Genomic DNA, 21822 nt, shown 5'->3' on the forward strand with positions numbered 1-21822 from the left:
CTTACATTTGTGTAATCTCTCCTCGTAACTTAACCCTTGAAGTCCGGGTATCATTCTGGTAAACCTACGCTGCACTCCCTCCAAGCCCAATATATCCTTCCTAAGGTGTGGTGCCCTGAACTGCTCACAGTACTCCAGATGTGGTCTAACCAGGGTTTTGTACAGCTGCAGCATAACTTCTACCCCCTTGTATTCTAGTCCTCTAGATATAAAGGCCAGCATTCCATTAGCCTTTTCGATTATTTTCTGTACCTGTTCATGACATTTTAATGATCTATGTACCTGGACCCCCAAGTCTCTTTGGACATCCACTGTTTTTAGCTTTTTACCATTTAGAAAGTACTCTGTTCTATTCTTTTTAGGTCCAAAGTGGATGACCTCACATTTGCTTACATTGAAATCCATTTGCCACAGTTTTGCCCATTCACTTAATCTATCAATATCCCTTTGTAATTTTATGCTTTCATCTACACTGCCTACAATGCCGCCTGTCTTTGTGTCATTGGCAAATTTGGATATATGACTTCCTATGCCATCAGCTAAGTTGTTAATAAATATGGTGAATAGCTGAGGCCCCAACACAGATCCCTGCGGGACACAACTAGTCACATCCTGCCAATTTGAGTACCTTCCCATTATCCCTACTCTCTGTCTCCTGACGCTCAACCAATTTCCTAACCAGGTCAATAATTTGCACTCAATTCCATGGGCTTCTATCTTAGATAACAGTCTCTTATGTGGGATTTATCAAATGCCTTCTGGAAGTCCATATAAATAACATCCATAGACATTCCCTTGTCCACTACTTTAGTCACCTCTTCAAAAAATTCAATCAGGTTTGTCAGGCATGACCTACCTTTCACAAATCCATGCTGGCTCTCTCTGATCAACTGAACATTTGAGGTATTCAGTCACCCTATCTTTAATTATAGGCTCTAGCAATTTCCTGACAACAGACATTAGGCTAACTGGTCTATAATTCCCTGGTTTCCCTCTCTCGCCATTCTTAAAAAGCAGAGTGACATGCACAATTTTCCAATCCAAAGGGACGGTTCCTGAATCGAGAGAACTTTGGAAGATTATAGTTAGGGCATCTGCAATGTGCTCACCTACTTCCTTTAAAGCCCTGGGATGGAAACCATCTGGCCCTGGGATTTGTCACTCTTTAGTGCAGTTATATTCTTCATTACTGTTATTTAACTTAGGTTAATTTTATTGAGTCCCTGACCCCTATTCAATATTAATTTCTTTGGGATTCCCGGCATGCTATTCTCTTCTTCCTCTGTAAATACTGATGCAAAGTAAGTATTCAACATGTCCGCCATTTCCCCATTTGTCATTGACAATGGCCCAGAAATTCGGGTCTCCTCGGGTGAGTACGCACGGGGTACTCACCCGTAGGCCGAATGGAAGTGCCAGTTTTCTGCATGCACTGCGCATGTGCAGGAAACCGGCACTTCCGATCCACTGAACGAAGGGGTTCAGAGGTCGAACGTGTGTGCAGGAGAGGCTGCGTGTGCGCTTTGAACTTAGGTTTTTTTTGCAGGTTTTCCCGGGATCGTAAGCCTGCAGTATTTAGAAATGTAAAAAGCAGGCGTAAGGCCTGCTTTTTACAAGGTAAGTGGTCAATTAATTAAAATTAAAACATTTTTTCCACAGGTTTATTATTTTTAAATACTTTAAAGCAAGGTAAGTTTATTTTTTAGCCCTGTTAGAATATAAAATTATTTTTTTCAAAAATTTAAATTATTGTTTAAAATAGTTATTTAATGTAATTTATAGTTTATTTAAAAAGTGTGATTTTTAAAAAATGTATTTGAATGTTTACTGCTATTTTGGGGCCTATAGTATTTATAAGTCTTGACAGGTCTTCCTGTCAATCTTATGAATGGGCTTTTCCCTCCTCCGATTGGCTGCCCATGGCTCACGTGATCCCAGGGGACGCATCGCACTAACTGCACCCCAAGCACAGCGTGCCGGCAGCTGGGCCAGGCCCCGGAGCGGAATTCCACGGGGCCCTACAGCTCAACTGCTGACACGCAAGGTAAGTGCAGGTTGGGGGCTTGCACCTGCGGGAAGCCCCCCGACCCGAATTTCTGGGCCAATATCACTACTTTCAGTTTTTAAGGGGCCAACATTGCTCTTGACCGCACTCTTTTTCCTAATGTAACTGTAAAAATTCTTCATATTGATTTTGATATCCCTTGCAAGTATCTTTTCATGCTCCCTTTTTGCAGCTCTTACTATCTGTTTTGTGACCCTTTGCTGTTCTTTGTATATTTCCCATTTGCCAGTATCTGTGCTATTTTTTTGTATTTTTGTATGCCCTTTCCTTTAGTTTTATGTTGTCCTTTACCTCCTTAGTTGTCCATGGATGGTTTTATTGGCAAGTAGTGCTCTTGCCCCTCAGAGGTTTAAACTGGTTCTGTATCACCTTAAATTCTTTTTTAAACATCTCCCACTGATCAGCTGTTATTTTACCCATTAACAGATTTGCCCAGTTTACTGTGGACAGTCAGTACCTCATCCCATTGAAGTCGACCTTGCCTAAGTCTAGAATCTTAGTAGCTGTTTTGCGCTTCTCCCTTTCAAATGCTCCATTGAACTCGATCATGTTATGATCGCTATTGGATAAATGTTCACACACAGTTAGGCTGTTAACTAAATCTGGCTCATTACTCATTATTAATTCTAATATGGCTTGTCCCCTTGTTGCCTGTAAAAGAAAGACTTGAAAGACTTGCATTTATATAGTGCCTTTCATGACCACCAGACATCTCAAAGCGCTTTACAGCCAATAAAGTACTTTTTGAAGTGGACTCACTGTTGTAATGTGGGAAATGCAGCAGCCAATTTGCGTACAACAAGCTCCCCCAAACAGCACCATGGGATCTTTTATGTTCACCTGAGAGAGCAGATGGGGCCTCAGTTTAATGCCTCATCTAAAAGATGGCACCTCCAACAGTGCAGCACTCCCTCAGCAATGCACTGAGGTGTCAGCCTAGCTTTATGTGCTCAAGTCTCTGGCGTGGGACTTGAACCCACAACCTTCTGACTCAGAGGCGAGAGTGCTACCAACTGAGCCATGGCTGAGCAGCCTAGGACATACTGGCCCGTATTTTCCGACCCCCACGGGTGTGTACGAGCTGTGTACACACCCGTAGGGGCCTCGCAACTGACGGTTTCAGGCATGCGAAGCGCATGCGTTGAAAACTGGCACTTCCAACCTGTCAAGAATCCTCTTGACAGATCGCACGCCTGCCTTAGAGAAGGGCCTCTGCGGGTGGAGAGTTCCACTTTCTGTACAACCTCCGCCCGCTGAAAACCTTAAAAAAATTTACGCCTGTGTAAGGCCTGCTTTTACCAGCAAAAGAATTTAAAAAAGTAAAAAAATAAAAAAAATTTCACTCATTTATAATTTAAAAATACTTTAACAAAAGTTAAGTTTATTTTTAGCCCCGTAGCCCTGTAAAAAACTTAAATTTTTTTTTAAATTAAATTTTTGTTTGAAATATTTAATTTAATTTAATTTTAACTAATTTTAAATACGAGGGCAGAATTAGAGGAGCACAGATATCTTGAGGGGTTGTGGGGCTGAAGGAGATTACAGAGATAGGGATGGGCGGGGTCATGGAGGGATTTGAAAACAAGGATGAGAATTCTGAAATCGAGGTGCTGCTTAACCAGGAGCCAATGTAGGTCAGTGAGCACAGGGGTGATGGGCGAACGGGACTTGGTGCGAGTTAGGACATGGGCAGCCGAGTTTTGAATCACCTCAAGTGATCACCAAAGTGATTAACAAATGGAACAAACTTCTGGGTAGGGTAGTGGATACAAACATTGGAATAACTTCAGAAATAGCTGGATGCCATGGGGGCCGGAACACTGTAAAGATGGAACTAATGGACTTCCTCATAAGTGTCTATCTTGCAATAATAAAGATGTATTAAACATGTCCTGTCAGCTTATCTTCTCCTAGAAAACTGAAGTGCTTTTAAATTGAATTTCTATATTTATTGATGTCTATAGATGTCATTTTAATTTAATAATGAACTTTTAATTAAATGACTTTTTCAAAACATGTGAAATAGTTATCATGTAACATTTGTTAGACTTTGTCAAAGGCACTGTGCAGAAACACTAATATGGATTGCGATAGGCTGATTGCAATTTTATTTTTAATTATCTATTATAATAATAAGAATTCTAAAATATTTCTCAGTGCTGTAAATACTCACTGTGAAGGCTGTGAGAAATATTGATGACTCTCTCTTCAGCAAATCCATTCAGTGGTGTCATCTTGGCACATTTCAGTTCCGCATGAGTAGACAGTTCTTCAGCTGTTATCCAGCAGACCAGTTCCTCATCATAAATAAAATCCAGTGCAATGATTCCATTAATATTGATGGAATTCAGGGTAGAAACACTTGATCCATTCAGACTGGTCACCACAATACTTTTAACATTGGCAATCAAAAGTACAGGAGGTCTATCAATAGGTTCTGAAAAAGATTAAGTTAATATATTGATTTTTGTTTAGCAATTACTTTATAATGACCTTACAATCACAAAACTCTAATTATTCCAGAACTTGGAAAATATTATTTGAATTATATTCAGCATAAAATGGGAATGTTGTGACTGATTTTGATGACATGGCTTAAAACTGCACATTGAGAAGTAGAATTGATGTTCACATTATGGTAAAAATAATTGTACATTAGCTGCCAACTATGAATTCCCACTGGAGATCCACTGGGCACACAGTGCACCAATGCCTGAGAGCAAGTACCACTGCTCTTTTTCCTCCCTGGGCCATTTGCATGGCCTGGACAAATTTCAGGAGCAGGCCTGCCCCCGAGCTCAGTCGTGTATCTAAAGAAAAGGACCAAATTCCAGTCACTGAGATTGGGACCTTCTCCGCTACTGGAAAGTAGCAGTGAGAAGGCCCAGAGTGTTTTCACTCTTCCGAGGGGGAAAGGGGTATAACACAATTATGCATATTTCCCTGTGCGATCTTCAGTCTGCCCCCACAGATTCTCTGATCCATGGAGACATTTACACCAAGGTTTTCAGATGCTGGGATGCCAAATTAGGTATAAATCCAAGAAAGTTAGGCAGGAGGCTGGGAGCTACCATCATTAAAATACTAGTGCTAGGCCTGTGCCTACCAAACAACAACAACAACAACAACGTGTATTTATATAGTGCCTTTAATGTAGTAAAACATCTCAAGAAGCTTCACAGGAGTATTAAAAGACAAAATATTTGACACGAGCCACATAAGGAGAAATTAGGACAGGTGACCAAAAGCACGGTCAAAGATGTAGGTTTTAAGGAGCGTCTTAAAGGAGGAAAGAGAGGTAGCGAGGCGGAGAGCTTTAGGCAGGGAATTCCAGAGCTTAGGGCCTAGGCAACAGAAGGCATGGCCACCAACTGTTGAGCGATTATAATCAGGGATGCTCAAGAGGGCAGAATTAGAGGAGTGCAGATATCTTGGGGGGTTGTGGGGCTGAAGGAGATTACAGAGATAGGGGGGGGCGAGGCCATGGAGGGATTTGAAAACAAGGATGAGAATTTTGAAATCGAGGCATTGCTTAACCGGGAGCCAATGTAGGTCAGCGAGCGCAGGGGTAATGGGTGAATGGGACTTGGTGCAGGTTAGGACATGGGCAGCCGAGTTTTGGATCACCTCAACTTTACGTAGGGTAGAATGTGGGAGGCTAGCCAGGAGTGTGTTGGAATAGTCAAGTCTAGAGGTAACAAAGGCATGGATGAGGGTTTCAGCAGCAGATGAGCTGAGGCAAGGGCGGAGATGGGCAATGTTACAGAGGTGGAAGTAGGCAGCGAACAGTGTGCTTCAGCCTCAGACAGATGTTAGGGAGAGGGATGGAGTCGGTGGCTAGGGAACGGAGTTGGTGGCGGGGACTGAAAACAATGGCTTCGGTCTTCCCAATATTTAATATTTACCAGAGGTGCAGGCCCATTTGCATCACAGGGGGAAGCCCCAGGAAATCCCAGAGTTAGTGCAATGGGGGCAAAAGATTTGACCCCTTTCATGCTCCTGGAAAGTGTCAATTCCAGAGGTGCAGAGAACAGGTAAATTCCCCATAGTTTTTTTTTCCAGAATAAACATAGTCAAATGATTAAAATTTTTCAAAATGATTCCATTTTCTTATTAAAAAAATGTAATCAATGTTTTGCAATTCCAACTAGAAAATCACCAGTTCAGCTATTCCAAATAGCCTGACTCACTTGGTTGACTTTCATCAATACCAGATCAATAAATTAAGCACTGTGCAGCAGCAAATTGATCTATCTCTGCAGAGAGAAAATCTGGCAACATCACTAAATTCCCTCTGAAGTGGGAACTTCTGTTAAACAATCACTAGACATTGATGGTCTTTGTTACAATAACCTGTTCTGCAATTCTCTTAATCAGCTCTCAGGTGTTGATACATAACAAGAGATTGTCGAAACTCTAATCTTGTATGCATACAAATACTTGGCATGTGGTACAAAACCGAACAAGTTGGTGGTAATTAAGCAAACAAATTAAATTCAGCTGGAATTGTTGCAATGTTCTCTCTCTTAATTTAACAGGAAGGATTCCTCAACCCTAACCCTAACCCTAACTGCTGGTATAAACACCAAAGTTTCTGCTCACGTATAGATTTTTCATGGAGGCAGAATTTATGATCCTTCATGCATGCCTGTGCTGTTTGGTCTCATTATGCTTAGGGATCAGTAAAGATGAATAGACCTTTTGTTTGTGCCAAGCTGTTATGTGTTCCTACAACATCTATTGTTTTTATCAAGGGATTTGGTAGGTCTGCTGCTGGCATCATGAAATATATGATGCCTCTTCTATGTTATATTTTAGAACAAGAACAAGAAGAATTGGTAAAGGTATATTTGTTAGCACTTTTGATTAGCTGATGGTGATATATTAGGTAATGTGATGGGGTGCAATTTTATCAAGGACAGATGTCTCAAAAGTTGGACTCTGTTGGCTGCCTGGATGACAGAATAAAAATGGAGAAAACTCCAATGGGGCGCCAAATCACAATAATAACTTGCAATTATATCCGCCTATAACGTAGTAAAATGTCCCAACATGCATTATGACAAAATTTGACACTGCGTCACATAAGGAGATATTAGAATAGGTGACCAAAAGCTTAGTCAAAGAGGTAGGTTTTAAGGAGTGTCTTAAAGGGCGAGAGAGAGGGAGGGAGGTGGAGAAGTTTAGGGAAAAAATTCCAAAGTTTAGGGCCGAGGCAGCTGATGTTAGTGATTTCTATAGTTTAATATACATGCTCGAACAATCCTGGTTCAGCAGTGAAGGTTAACTTTGCTTTCTGAGCTTATGTATGTGAGGGACAGAGCTCTAAGCAATGATGTTCTCTATCTGATAAGTAGGAAAAGCATCTGCATGAAGCTTTGCGACTGGTATTTTATGGTAAACCCTGTAAGATCTCACGCCAGTGACAGGACCTCGCAAAAATGATCTTTATATGTGAACATTTTGAATTGTTCAGTGTTGAAATACAGCAGCTTTTGTATTTGTATAGACATGCAGGTGCAACTTAAATAGGTGGAAAAGCTTGGGAGGAGTACTTGTTTTAAAAGTACTTCCACTTTATATAGAGGAAACAATAAGGTCACTTTCAATTTATGTTTAAAAAAAATCAGTTTTACTGCTAGTATGCAGACACTTAAGTAGGGCTTCCTGCTTATTTACATCAGAGATTCCAATTAGGAAGAATACCCCATGCCCATTGCAAACAGCAATGGGATTGACTTCAAAACAGACTTCAGAGCTAACTGACTATGGTACATCAGGAAGTGCAATTTTCCCACTTTATTCCCAGGCCTGGGTGACTCGAGAGGCTCTTCCATTTCTTGTCATTTATTGAGAAGCTGCTCCAGATTGCATTGAGACATTTTCTATAACAGATGTCACAGGAGCAACTAAATTTAAGGCAAGCTTATTAATTTCTTCTATCGAAAGGGGAGTACTTTGGTTAGATCTTCCTTTCCAGCATCTCTTTGCCAATTGTTGTTATAGTAAAATAGAACATAAAGGATGCACCATATTTTTCATGATGCCAGCAGTAAAAAGAAAGACTTGCATTTATATAGATGTATCTACATTTATGTAGACTGAACAATGAACTCACTTTCTGCTCTTTTATAAGGGTTTGACAGGCTGCAGAGGATGGATTTGAGTAGTGTGGTTGACCATATGATCTAATTAATTCTGAACCATTGTTGAGTCTGGAAGAAAGAGTTGGGGCTTCTTTGTGACCCACCACATAGGGTTACAATATTCCATCATTGGCCTGATACAGCCTTTGAAGAATAGTGAGTTAGATACTTGGTCTTCTTAGCATTGAAGATAATCTGCACATTGTCTAGTTCTCTTTATATCTGCATGTAGTGACTCGAGTTGCTGCTTATCTTCAGATGGGAGCTAATCACTCTTCAGTAATCAACAGGGTGGAGCCAACAAAGCTATTGAAAGGCTCTGCATAGGAATTGATAAAGACTACAACCATCCATTTATCATGATCCAACCTTTGCATTCTTTGATGAAGACATCTATCCAGTTCAATGTTCCACCACATGTAGCACAAGCAGAAAGCTGCTCAATGATTTGGAGTGAGATATACAGCATAAGAGTTTTAAATCCACAAACATAATTGTTTACTTGCGTGTGTGTACTTGTGTGTGTGCGCATGCAGGTGTGTACGTGTTGAGGTCTGCCTCTGTTTATTCCTGATGTTACCCTCTATTCTCTTTAGCTTTTCCTACCAGCTCATTGAGTTTAAAAAATTTACAAAAATTTAAAATATCAAATCTACTCATTAAACTTTATTGCAAAACTTCTGTTGATCTGTTTCATACAAGCTCTTCCATTAACAATGATGAACAAATAATGTAAGCAGACAAACTAAGCGCATTAAAAATTTGACATAAAAATGAAAATAGTTTTAACCTTTGAACGTTCTAATTTAAAACTATAGGATGGAGCTAGATTGGCCTTATTCCTCTATCACCTGAATGTATTTCTAATTGAACTGCATTAATGTTGCCCTCCATCATTTCACTGAAAATGACTTCCAATATGTTGAAATAAGCATGTTTAAAAGGATTGTAATTGCAAGAAGCACTTTCAGTCATCTTTATTGTGCTTATCCTGCCATCTAAAGACAGTGGGAGACTATTCCATCTGTTTAATGATAAACAATTTGGGTGAGTAGATGTTTTGGTTAGCCTCTTCTAAGAGTTAACTAAGTTAACCTAATTAGCACCAATTGTAATCAAAGTCCTCCAGAAGTGCCCCAAACTAACCGTTCACATTTATCAAATTTTAAACTAATTGCAAGAATGGGTGAATGGCCGAATTATAATATTGCCAGTACAGAGAGATTTATATTCAAAATTGACTCATAATTGTCAATCTCATCAGCAACTGAATGCATTTATTTTTGAGGATGAGAAATCTGATTTAAGCTTCCTACCGGCCAAAAAAAAAAATGAAGAACAGCCAGCGGTGTTACTTTCAACTGTACTGATTCTGGGATTTAAGTGTTGGATGGCTTGTGTTGTTGCCTTTTGTCAATCCCAAAGGAGATACAGAATGCTTGGAATGAAAACTAACTAAACAACATCTGTTGTTAGCTGTTCTTTTTCAGTTCACCCAGAAGATAAAATCAATGCTCTACATATCTGTCACAACTCGAGCACCCATAAGAACAAACAAAAGAAACTCGTAGGAATTGCAAATTCCGAGATAACCTTAAAAAAAAATTGCATGCTAGATTTGCCACATGACAGCTATAAACCTATTGTTTCATAGGCACTCGTTGCTGAATATGCTAGCATAGCTTTAGGAGATTGTAAAGAAGCAGACTGTATTTTGGATTCTCAGACCAGGAGTTCTAGCCTACTGTTTCCACACCGTGCTATTTCTAATATATGCAGTTAATTTCCAACCTGAACCACATATCCCCGAGTAAAAGGAGAACAAATTGAGATTTACTAGGCCTTGGAGACCAAGGTTTATTTTCTTGCTAACTAAATTATATTAACCTGGCTTGCGTTACCTTACCCAAAAACTCTGCTGCCCATATCCTAAACTGCACCAAATCCCAGCGGCAGTGCACTGAACTCAGCAGGTAACAGCAGTCAGTGCTCCTGCAGCTTTCTCTTTTAAACCCTGATTGACTTCACAGCCTTTGCTGGTCCTGACTGACTGTTGAGAGGCAGAGTGCAGTGCCCTCTCTTCTGCCTCTCCAATGTCCTTTAATGCTAACCTTAGAAAAGCATTCCCAACTGCAAGATTGTGAATTTTCAATAAATCACTGAAGCCAGGGAGTGGAGCTCAAGCCAACATTAAAGTATCACTAGGATACAAATATCTGTGAATGTTAGCTTAGCTTTACTCAACCACTGCATTCTCTACAATTAATGGTAAGGCTAATGTTGAATATTTAGAAAATTATTTGTTCGGTGAGAATTGTGAACATTAACAGAGATTAACCTGAATTGGCAGGCTGAAAGTGCGTCCTCGTGAAACTACAGCAATCTTGAAAGATAAAGTCTGGCAAGACTGCTCCCAGTTCTGATGATTACACCATTGATAGGATTTATATTGAATGTTGTGCCACAATGTGGAGTGGTAGCTAGCACAATTTAATGATTGTTTTCTAAGATGATTCTTCTTATTCCTCTTTTGTGCCTCGTGGCATCTGAGGTCGTCCATTTCTTCCACTGCTTTTGCATCAGCAGATTGTGCTCCTGGTTGTTTCCTTAATGAAAACCCTTTATATGTGGACAAGCCCTTAACCTGACTCATGACTCCCTACTAGGAGACCCAGCTAGATATGAGGGAGGTGGTTGCGACTCCACTTCCATCAGATGCAAGTACCCCATGGATGTCAACCCAGTATCCAGACACCAGAGCTTTGATCTCCTGCTCGCTAGGTCTGTCTGGAGTGAGGCTTAAACTCATACCATTGTGACTCGGAGGCAAGAATGTTATTGCTGAGCAAAGGCTCACTCCTTTTCTAAGATGACTAATACCAAAATTCATTTTGTGGATTCAAGTATTAATGCATTTACAGTATTTTGAAATCTCCATGAATAACAAGCATCATTTAAAAAAATAATCTCAACTTTGGTCAAATTCAGCTCGGGAACTCGTCTATTCGTGTTATTTTTAATTATCTTTTGCAAGTTACTTTAAATTGCAGATACATATGGCTGAGAAATGGATTCATGCCCAAAATGAACACAAAGCCGGCAGAACAATAACTCTGCACGCCGGTCCTAAGGCCCGAGCCACATTCATCTTTGGGCCTCATTTAGCTGCCACTAGCAAGCTACAGATGCGAAACGGAAGCCCTGCTGCAACTCGTTGGTCAGGGAGGGCGAGTAATCGGCTGGCTCCGACACTGAACTGGCTCAGTAGATTCGGTCTGAGCGGAGGTGGGTGAGGGGATCCCAGAGGGGGCCTCGAATGAGCTGTCAATGGGCCAGAGATTTTTTGTGGGCCTAGGAGGAACACTCTTGCTCTTCCAGGGCTCATGAGCTGCCTCCAACGGTCCCATTAAGAATCGCAAGTTAGGCCACTAAGCACTTGGTACAACTATGCAGGGCATGCTCAGAGCAATCACTGCCCATTTGTGCCTAAATTTTGTATTCAGGGTCCTACAACCAGCGTAGGACCTTTAGGCTTCTTTAAGGAGACATAACACCTTTTTTAACATGGGCGCCTTGGATGACTAAAAGTTACCCAAGCCAAAATGGTATCCAGCACAGTTCGGGTGCTGAGGATCACAGTGTGAAATTCGAAGGTTTAACACTTATTTTATGCCGGAACGAAGGCATAAAGTGCATGAGTTGATTTTCTCCCAATATTTTGCCATGGTTGCTGATTTTAGCAAAAATGTCAGCATGAATATGAAGTGGGTAAAGGCTGCTTTGTGCTCCTGCCATCTTTTCTGCTAACATTTCCAAATACAGGAAAACATGCTCAGTATTTTTCAGTGATTGTCTTTGTAATTTAGCAGTTGCGGAATAGCTATTTTTTGGCAAAACTTTACATCGTAACAAGGAGAGGATCCAAACTGAAGTTTTAAAGAAAATCTAATAAAGTATAATTTAATTCCAATTGCCTTTGGAATGGGCCCTTCCCTAGATGAGTAAACAAAAATACTTCTTATACCGAAATGCAAATAATTTTGCTTCGTGTCAGTGCTTGTAGATACAAGCCTGAATTTATATCTACTGATGTAGGTTATACCTGAATGGCTATTGGCAGATTTTACTGAAAGTCAAATGGAATATTCTGTTTACATTCAAATTCTCTAAGTCAGCTCAATAGCATAAATTAGTATACATCAACAATCCTGACTTGAATATAGGGGGTATGATTAAGAAGTTTGCAGATGATACTAAAATCGGCTGTGAGGTTGATACTGAAGAAGGAAGCTGTAGACTGCAGGAAGATATCAATAAATTGGTCAGAACAGTGGCAAATGGAATTCAATCCGATGAAGTGTGAGGTAATGCATTTGGGGAGGGCTAACAAGGAAAGGGAATACACATTAAATGGTAGGACACTGAGTAGCGTAGAGGAACAAAGGGACCTTGGAGTGCATGTCCACAGATCCCTGAAGGTAGAAGGCCAAGTAGATAAGGCGGTTAAGGCGGCAAACGGAATGCTTGCCTTTATTAACCGTGGCATAGAATACAAGAGCAGGGGGGTTATGCTTCAACTGTATAAACACTAGTTAGGCCTCAGCTAGAGTACTGCGTGCAGTTCTGGTCACCGCATTACAAGAAAAATGTGATTGCACTAGAGAGGGTACAGAGGAGATTTACAAGGATGTTGCCGGGAGTAGAGAATCTTAGCTATGAGGAAAGACTGGATAGGCTGGGTCTGTTTTCCTTGGAACAGAGGAGGCTGAGGGGAGACCTTATTGAGGTGTATAAAATTATGAGGGGCATAGATAAAGTGGATAGAAAGGACCTATTTCCCTCAGCAGAGGGATCAAAAACCAGGGGGCACAGAGTTAAAGTAATTGAGGGAAGGTTTAGAGGGGATTTGAGGGGAAATTTCTTTACCCAGAGGGTTGTGGGGGTCTGGAACTCACTGCCTGAAAGGGTGGTAGAGGCAGGAACCCTAACCACATTTAAAAAGTACTTGGATGTGCACTTGGGATGCTCTAACCTGCAGGGCCACGGACCAAGAGCTGGGAAGTGGGGTTAGGCTGGATAGCTCTTTGTTGGCCAGCGCGGACACGATGGGCCAAAATGGCCTCCTTCCGTGCTGTAACTTTCTATGATTCTAAGTGCAGATTTGAACTTAAGAACATAAGAAATAGGAGCAGGAGTAGGACATATGGCCCCTCGAGCCTGCTCCACCATTCAATAATAATCATGGCTGATCTTCTACCTCAACTCCACTTTCCCACCCTAACCCCATATTCCTTGATTCCCTTAGTGCCTAAAAATCTATTGATCTCAGTCTTGAATATACTCATTGACTGAGCATCCACAGCCCTCTGGGTGAGAGAATTCCAAAGATTCACAACCCTCTGAGTGAAGAAATTTCTCCTCACTCAGTCCTAAATGGCCGACCTCTTATCCTGAGACTATGACCCCTAGTTCAAGTCTCACCAGCTAGGGGGGAGGGTGTCGTCATTTCAAGCGGAATTTCAAGTGCAAGTGAAATTTCAAGGAATTGGGCCATTTGAAGAATAGGTTAACAGATTTTTGACAGCTTTTGGAGAGCCTCAAAAGACATTATAGCCCATTAACAGCCTATTTGATGGCTGCTAAAGTTGAGGTGATGCTGCATGAGGTGGTTGCAGGGGTGGAGGTCCTCTGCCAGTCCACAACACCATCCCCAATGATCAGTAAAGTGTTAGAAGGAGTCATCAACAGTGCCATCAAGTGAAACCTACTCATGATTAACCTGCTCACTACCTCAGTACAGGTTCCACCAGAACCACTCAGCCATCATCAGCTGCTTCATCAATGACTTTCCTTCTATCATTAGATGAGATGCGGGGTTGTTTGCTGACAATTCCACAGTGTTCAGCTCCATTTATAATTTATCCAATAAAGCAGTCAATGCTAACCTGGATAACATCCAAGCTTGCAAGCAGTTTGTAACATTCATGCTACATTTTAAGCCTAACCACATACCCCTGACCAAGTCCCCTACCATCAAACTCTTGGGGTCACCACTGACCAGAAGCTTAACTGGATTAGCAATATCAACAAGGTGGCAACAAGAACAGGTCAGAGGTTGGGTACTGTACTCTGTAATAAGTGGCTCGCCTCCTAACCTTGCAAAGCCTCTCCACTATCTACAATGTTCAAGTCAGGCTGAAGTGTGATGGAACATTTACCACTCAAGATTGTGAATTTTCACTAAATCACTGAAGCCCAGGATGAGATCTTGAAACCTACATTAAAGTTTGACTAGGATCCAAATATATGAATGTTAGCTTAGCTTTACTCAACCACTTTATTCTCTACAATTAATGGTAAGGTTAATAATGAATATACGGGAAATTATTTGTTAGATGATAAATGTGTTGTTCTATTCTGGGCAAAACTGCCTATGATTCTTCCCTTCAATATCACCCTCATTGCCATCCACAAAATGACCTCTGACTTCACCATTGCTGAGTTGATTTCCATAAAGCAATCAATTTCAGATTCTATGATGTTAATGAAAGAAATTATTATTTAGTAATGAGTTTTAAAAATGCCACCTGCTAATGCAGCCAATTTATATATATTATATCATGTCTAATGAGGTGCGTATGTTTCAATCTAAGAGTTTATTGAGTCTTTTTTAGTATCTCGGATCTAAACAAATTTCAGTTTGGAATAGAATTAGTGAATCATCAAATAGATACACATAAGCATGTTGCAGCCAAGCTTCAGAAACTCCCACATCACTGCGGAGATTATGAAGGGCATACTCACCTTCTGCTGCAAGGTTTCCACTGTTCCATAACCTAGCTAAGATTTGGCTTCTTACAATCTGCTCCAAGGTTGTTTGGTGGCCATAACAAATAGATGAGTAAAATTTCCCGGACCATATTTGATCTTTACAATAAGTATGTGCAGATGGTATTTGCTGGAACCACTTGGTTTCACATAAAATAATCTATTAAAATTAGAGAGATTTTGTGAATCTATGAGGTTTTCTTTTCACTTAAAAATATTTTCTTATTTTCAAGAATAACTATCATTCTACTTTGTGACTTAGGAACAGATGTGTACAGAAGAATGTGCAGCTTCAATTATTCTAATTTATTGATATGAAGTGTGTCAAACTGTTACAACATGTTACATTGCATATTACATTTTATTTAAAGACATACAAGTATTTTAGGAACATAAGAAATAGGAGCAGGAGAAGGCCATACGGCCCCTCGAGCCTGCTCCGCCATTCAATAAGATCATGGCTGATCATCGACCTCAACTCCACTTTCCCACCCGATCTCCATATCCCTTGATTCCCCTGGATTCCAAAAATCTATCTATCTCAGTCTTGAATATACTCAAAGACTCAGCATTCACAGCACTCTGGGGCAAAGAATGCCAAAAATTCACCCCTCTGAGTAAAGAAATTCCTCCTCATCTCAGTCTTAAATGGCCTACCCCTTATCTTGAGTCTATGCCCCCTAGTTCTAGACACTCCAGCCAGGGGAAACAAACTCTCAGCATCCACCCTGTCAATTCCCTTCAGAATCGTGTATGGTTCAATGAGATCTCCTCTTATTCTTCTAAACTCCAGAGAGTATAGACCCATTCTACACAATCCCTCATCTTAAGACAGCATCCCAGGAATCAATCTAGTGAACCTTCGTTGCACTGCCTCCAAGGCAAGTATATCATTCCTTAGATAAGGAGACCAAAACTGTGCACAGTACTCCAGGTGTGGTCTCACTTAGGCCCTGTATAATTGTAGTAATACTTCCCTACTCTTACACACCAAATCCCTTGCAATAAAGGCCAGCAGAGCGAGAGCACCAAAACCCGGGAGAGTTCAAAAGCAGCGGGAGCAGAGCGAGAGCGCCAAAACCCAGGAGCGTTCAAAAGCGGTGGGAGCAGAGCGAGAGCGCCAAAACCCAGGAGAGTTCAAAGCAGCGGGAGCAGAGTGAGTGCATCAAAACCCCGGAGAGTTCAAAAGCAGCGAGAGCAGAGCGAGAGCGCCAAAACCTGGGAGAGTTCAAAAGCAGTGGGAGCAGAGCGGGAGTGCCAAAACCCAGGAGAGTTCAAAAGCAACGGGAGCAGAGCGAGAGCGCCAAAACCCAGGAGAGTTCAAAAGCAGCGGGAGCAGAGCGAGAGCTCCAAAACCTGGGAGAGTTCAAAAGCAGTGGGAGCAGAGCGAGAGCGCCAAAACCCAGGAGAGTTCAAAAGCAACGGGAGCAGAGCGAGAGCGCCAAAACCCGGGATAGTTCAAAAGCAGCGGGAGCAGAGCGAGAGCGCCAAAACCCGGGAGAGTTCAAAAGCAGCGGGAGCAGAGTGAGAGCGCCAAAACCCGGGAGAGTTCAAAAGCAGCGAGAGCACCAAAACCCAGGAGAGTTCAAAAGCAGCGGGAACAGAGCGAGAGCGCCAAAACCCGGGAGAGTTCAAAAGCAGCGGGAACAGAGCGAGAGCGCCAAAACCCGGGAGAGTTCAAAAGCAGCGGGAGCAGAGCGGGAGCGCCAAAACCCGAGAGAGTTCAAAAGCAGCGGGAGCAGAGCGAGAGCGCCAAAACCTGGGAGAGTTCAAAAGCAGAGGGAGCAGAGCGAGAGCGCCAAAACCTGGGAGAGTTCAAAAGCAACGGGAGCAGAGCGAGAGCGCCAAAACCCGAGAGAGTTCAAAAGCAGCGGGAGCAGAGCGAGAGCGCCAAAACCCGGGAGAGTTCAAAAGCAGCGGGAGCAGAGCGGGAGCGCCAAAACCCGGGAGAGTTCAAAAGCAGCGGGAGCAGAGCGAGAGCGCCAAAACCCGGGAGAGTTCAAAAGCAGCGGGAGCAGAGCGGGAGCGCCAAAACCCGGGAGAGTTCAAAAGCAGCGGGAGCAGAGCGGGAGCGCCAAAACCCGGGAGAGTTCAAAACCAGCGGGAGCAGAGCGAGAGCTCCAAAACCCGGGAGAGTTCAAAAGCAGCGGGAGCAGAGCGAGAGCGCCAAAACCCGGGAGAGTTCAAAAGCAGCGGGAGCAGAGCAAGAGCTCCAAAACCCGGGAGAGTTCAAAAGCAGCGGGAGCAGAGCGAGAGCGCCAAAACCCGGGAGAGTTCAAAAGCAGCAGGAGCAGAGCGAGAGCTCCAAAACCCGGGAGAGTTCAAAAGCAGCGGGAGCAGAGTGAGAGCACCAAAACCCGGGAGAGTTCAAAACCAGCGGGAGCAGAGCGAGAGCTCCAAAACCCGGGAGAGTTCAAAAGCAGCGGGAGCAGAGCGAGAGCGCCAAAACCCAGGAGAGTTCAAAAGCAGCGAGAGCAGAGCGAGAGCGCCAAAACCCGGGAGAGTTCAAAAGCAGCGGGAGCAGAGCGAGAGCGCCAAAACCCGGGAGAGTTCAAAAGCAGCGAGAGCAGAGCGAGAGCGCCAAAACCCGGGAGAGTTCAAAAGCAGCGGGAGCAGAGCGAGAGCGCCAAAACCCGGGAGAGTTCAAAAGCAGCGGGAGCAGAACGAGAGCGCCAAAACCCGGGAGAGTTCAAAAGCAGCAGGAGCAGAGCGGGAGCGCCAAAACCCGGGAGAGTTCAAAAGCAGCGGGAGCAGAGCGAGAGCTCCAAAACCCGGGAGAGTTCAAAAGCAGCGGGAGCAGAGCGAGAGCTCCAAAACCCGGGAGAGTTCAAAAGCAGCGGGAGCAGAGCGAGAGCGCCAAAACCCGAGAGAGTTCAAAAGCAGCGAGAGCAGAGCGGGATACAAAGGACCGGTGAGTGTAAAGAAGTAAAATGTAATCGAAGTGTGACATCACCAGAAAGCAGGTAAGTGATTGGTTGATGAGTATTTCTCTATTTCTCACTTTTTTCCAAACTTGAGCATCTAATTTTAAGTGCCTTGGTGTAGATTAAAAGATATAAGTGTTCCAAATTTTAAAACTAATTAATTAATTGCGATGGGAGACCAGGCAATGTGTTGTTGTTGTTGCATGTGGGAGCTCGTGGACACCATTGAAGGACAGGGCGACCACATCTGCAGCAAATGTTGGCTGCTCGAGGAACTTCGGTTCAGAGTTGATGAGCTGGAGTCCGAGCTTCAGACACTGCGACACATTAGGAAGGGGGAGCGTTACCTGGACACTATGTTCCAGGAGGCAGTCACACCCACTAGAATAATTACTTCCAATGTGGCCCAAGATCAGGGACAGGAGGTTGTGACTACAAGCGAAGAAGGTTATTGGGATCTAGGAGGAAGTGGTGGAGAAGCCTCAGCCCTTGGCCTTGTCCAACAGGTACGAGATTCTTGCTCCCTGTGTGGACGAGGCCAGGGACTGCAGGGAGGATGAGCAAACTGACCACAGCACCGTGGTACAGGGAGCCATTCAAGTGGGGGGAGCAAAAAGAAATGTTGTAGTGATTGGGGACAGTATAGTGAGGGGGATAGATACTGTTCTCTGCAGCCGAGAGCATGAGTCCCGAAGGCTGTGTTGCTTGCCCGGTGCCAGGGTTAAGGACATCTCCTCTGGGCTGGAGGGAAACTTGGGGGTCGATTTTCAGTGTGCCGTGAGGCAGGCTTTTAGGCGTGCGGGGGGGCTAAAATCCCAAATTCGGGGGTCCCGACACCATCCCGCCCAAAACCCGCCTCCACGTAAGTTTCAAAGGAGACGGGTACCCGCCCCGCACTGGGACCCGCCGACCTGAGGCGGGAAGGGATTAGTGCCAATTAACTGCCTGTTAACAGGTAGTTAACAGGCAGTTTTTAGCCTAATCCCTATTTTGAAGGGTGTCGTGTGGGATTCCCGACGGCTCCAAACCACGCCAAGTTAGAGGAGTCGGGCAGTCGGGTTGAAGGACTTGGAGGGGTCGAGATGTCGGTGTTCAGGTGAGTGATGGGTGCATGAGTGCAATGGTAAGTGTGTTTGGTGTGTCTAAAGTGTGTAAAGAAGTTTAAATTACCTGTACATACCTTAACAGCCTTTCTTCCTCTTGGTGTCGGGAGTCCATCATTCAGCCGGCACTGAAAGCTGAATGGCTGCGATCTGTCAAAAGTGACATCCTGCAGCTTTCAGTGCCGGTGAGAGTTCTAACTGAGTCTGTGTAGAAGGACTCAGGTTAGAAGTAAGACTGTCAGGGTTTGACAGCTTCAAACAGCTGTGAAACACTGATATTTCATCTGTCTGCACGTCTTGACAGATGAAATTTCAGTCTGTGACATCACCTGTTGCCGGGTGGCCCTTAATTGGCCTGCTGAGCCCGCTGGGTGGGCTCAACAAGGTCAATCAAGGGAAAATCGCACGGATTGGCTGGACGTCGACGGAGGCGGGACTTAAACCCGAAAGTTGTAGTCCCGCCTCCTTCCTGACTGCTGAATGAAAATCCAACCCCTGGAGTGGGAGGGGGAAGATCCAGTTGTCATGGTCCACATAGATACCAATGACATAGGTAGGACAAAGAAAGAGGTTCTGCTGAGAGAGTATGAGCAGCTAGGGGCTAAATTAAAAAGCAGAACCACAAAGGTAATAATCTCTGGATTACTACCTGAGCCACGAGTCAATTTGCATAGGGTAAATAAGATCAGAGAAATGAACGAGTGGCTCAAAGACTGGTGTGGGAGAAATGGGTTTTGATTTGTGGGGCACTGGCACCAGTACTGGGATAAGAGGGAGCTGTTCCGTTTGGACAGACTTCACTTGAACCATGCTGGGGCTAGAGTCCTGGCGAATCGAATAACTAGGGCTGTAGAGATGGCTTCAAACTAAATAGTGGGGGGGAGGATCCAGGTGAGCGGGAAAGTAAAAAGTCAATGAGAAATGAGAAAGCAATAGAGCAGGCTAGAGATGGGGGAAATAATAACCAGAGTGTGACAGGAAGGGAAAGAATGTTTAAAAATAAGAGTGTAACACTGGAATACTGTGTGCAGTTCTTGTCGCCACACTATAGGAAGGATGTGATTGCATTGGAGAGGGTGCAGAGGAGATTCACCAGGATGTTACCTGGGCTGGAGCGCTTCAGCTATGAAGAGAGACTGGACAGGCTGGGGTTGTTTTCCTTAGAGCAGAGAAGGCTCAGGGGGGACCTGATTGAGGTGTACAAAATTATGAGGGGCATAGATAGGGTAGATAGAATGGAACTTTTCCCCTTAGTAGAGGGGTCAATAACCAGGGGGCATAGTTTCACGATAAGGGGCAGGAGGTTTAGAAGGGATTTGAGGAAAACATTTTTCACCCAGAGGGTGGTTGGAACCTGGAACCCACTGCCTGAAAGGGTGGTAGAGGCAGGAACCCTCACAACATTCAAGAAGCATTTAGATGAGCACTTGAAACACCATAGCATACAAGGCTACGGACCAAGTGCTGGAAAATGGGATTAGAATAGACAGGGCTTGATGGCCAGTGCGGACATGTTGGGCCGAAGGGCCTCTTTCTGTGCTGCATAAATCTATGACTCTAACAGAAAAAAAGGCCAAAGTAAGGAAAAATGGTAAAAAGACAAACTTAAAAGCTCTATATCTGAATGCACACAACATTCGTAACAAGATAAATGAGTTGACGGCACAAATAGATAAAAAATGGGTATGATCTGATCGCCATTACAGAGACGTGGTTGCAAGGCGACCAGGGCTGGGAACTGAATATTCCAGGGTATATGATAATTTGGAAGGATTGGAAGAAAGGAAAGCGAGGTACGGTGGCTTTGTTGGTAAAAGATGGGATCAGTGCAGTGCTGAGAAGTGATATTGGCTGAGAAGATCAAGATGTAGAATCGGTTTGGGTGAAGATAAAAAAAAATAAGGGGAAAAAGTCTCTGGTGGGCGTAGTCTACAGGGCCGCAAACAGTAGCAATGCTGTTGGACAGAGTATAAATCAACAAATAATGGCGGCCTGTAAAAAAGGTACAGTAATAATCATGGTTGACTTTAATTTCCATATTGATTGGACAAATCAAATTAGCCATGGTAGCCTGGAGGAGGAGTTCATAGAGTGCATCCGGGATGTTTTCCTAGAAAAGTATGTAATGGAATCAACCAGGGAGTAGGTTATCTTGGATCTGGTACTATGCAATGAGACAGAATTAATAAATGATCTCATAGTAAAGGATCCTCTAGGAAAAAGTGATCATAGCATGGTTAAATTTCAAATTCAGTTGGAGGGTGAGAAAGTTGTATCCCAAACCAGTGTCCTGATCTTAAACAAAGGCAATTATAATGGCATGAGGGCAGAACTGGCTAAAGTGGACTGGAAAAACAAATTAAAGGGTAAGAAAGTTGAAATGCAGTGGCGGACATTTAAGGAGATATTTCATAACTCTCAACAAAAATATATTCCAGTGAGAAAGAAAGATTTTAAGAGAAGGGAGCACCATCCGTGGTTAATTAAGGAAGTAAAGGATGGTATCAAATTGAAAACAAAGGCATACAATGTTGGCAAGATTGGTGGGAGACCGGAGGATTGGGAAATTTTTAAAAACCAGCAAAGGATGACTAAAAAAATAATAAAGAGAGAGAAGATGAATTATGAGGGTAAGCTGGCAAGAAACATTAAAACAGATAGTAAGAGCTTCTACAGGTATATAAAAAGGAGGGTAGCTAAAGTACATGCTGGTCCATTAGAGGATGAGACTGGGGAATTAATAATGGGGAATGGGT

At 43.2% G+C, this 21822-nt stretch overlaps 1 protein-coding gene across 1 annotated transcript in view; it reads right to left on the reverse strand.

The window, feature by feature from the left end:
- LOC147120556 (low-density lipoprotein receptor-related protein 1-like) overlaps window positions 1–21822 on the reverse strand; it is a 2135446-nt gene that overhangs the window by 1322522 nt on the left and 791102 nt on the right. Inside the window, exon 6 of the mRNA XM_085986655.1 lies at window positions 4239–4502. Within this exon, the coding sequence (XP_085842781.1) occupies window positions 4239–4502 (264 nt within the window). The remainder of the gene's footprint in view (window positions 1–4238; window positions 4503–21822) is intronic.

The sequence above is a fragment of the Somniosus microcephalus genome, chromosome 4 (genome assembly GCF_052327205.1).
Source record: "Somniosus microcephalus isolate GS21.2 chromosome 4, FLI_Smic_1.0, whole genome shotgun sequence".
Lineage (NCBI taxonomy): Eukaryota > Metazoa > Chordata > Chondrichthyes > Squaliformes > Somniosidae > Somniosus > Somniosus microcephalus.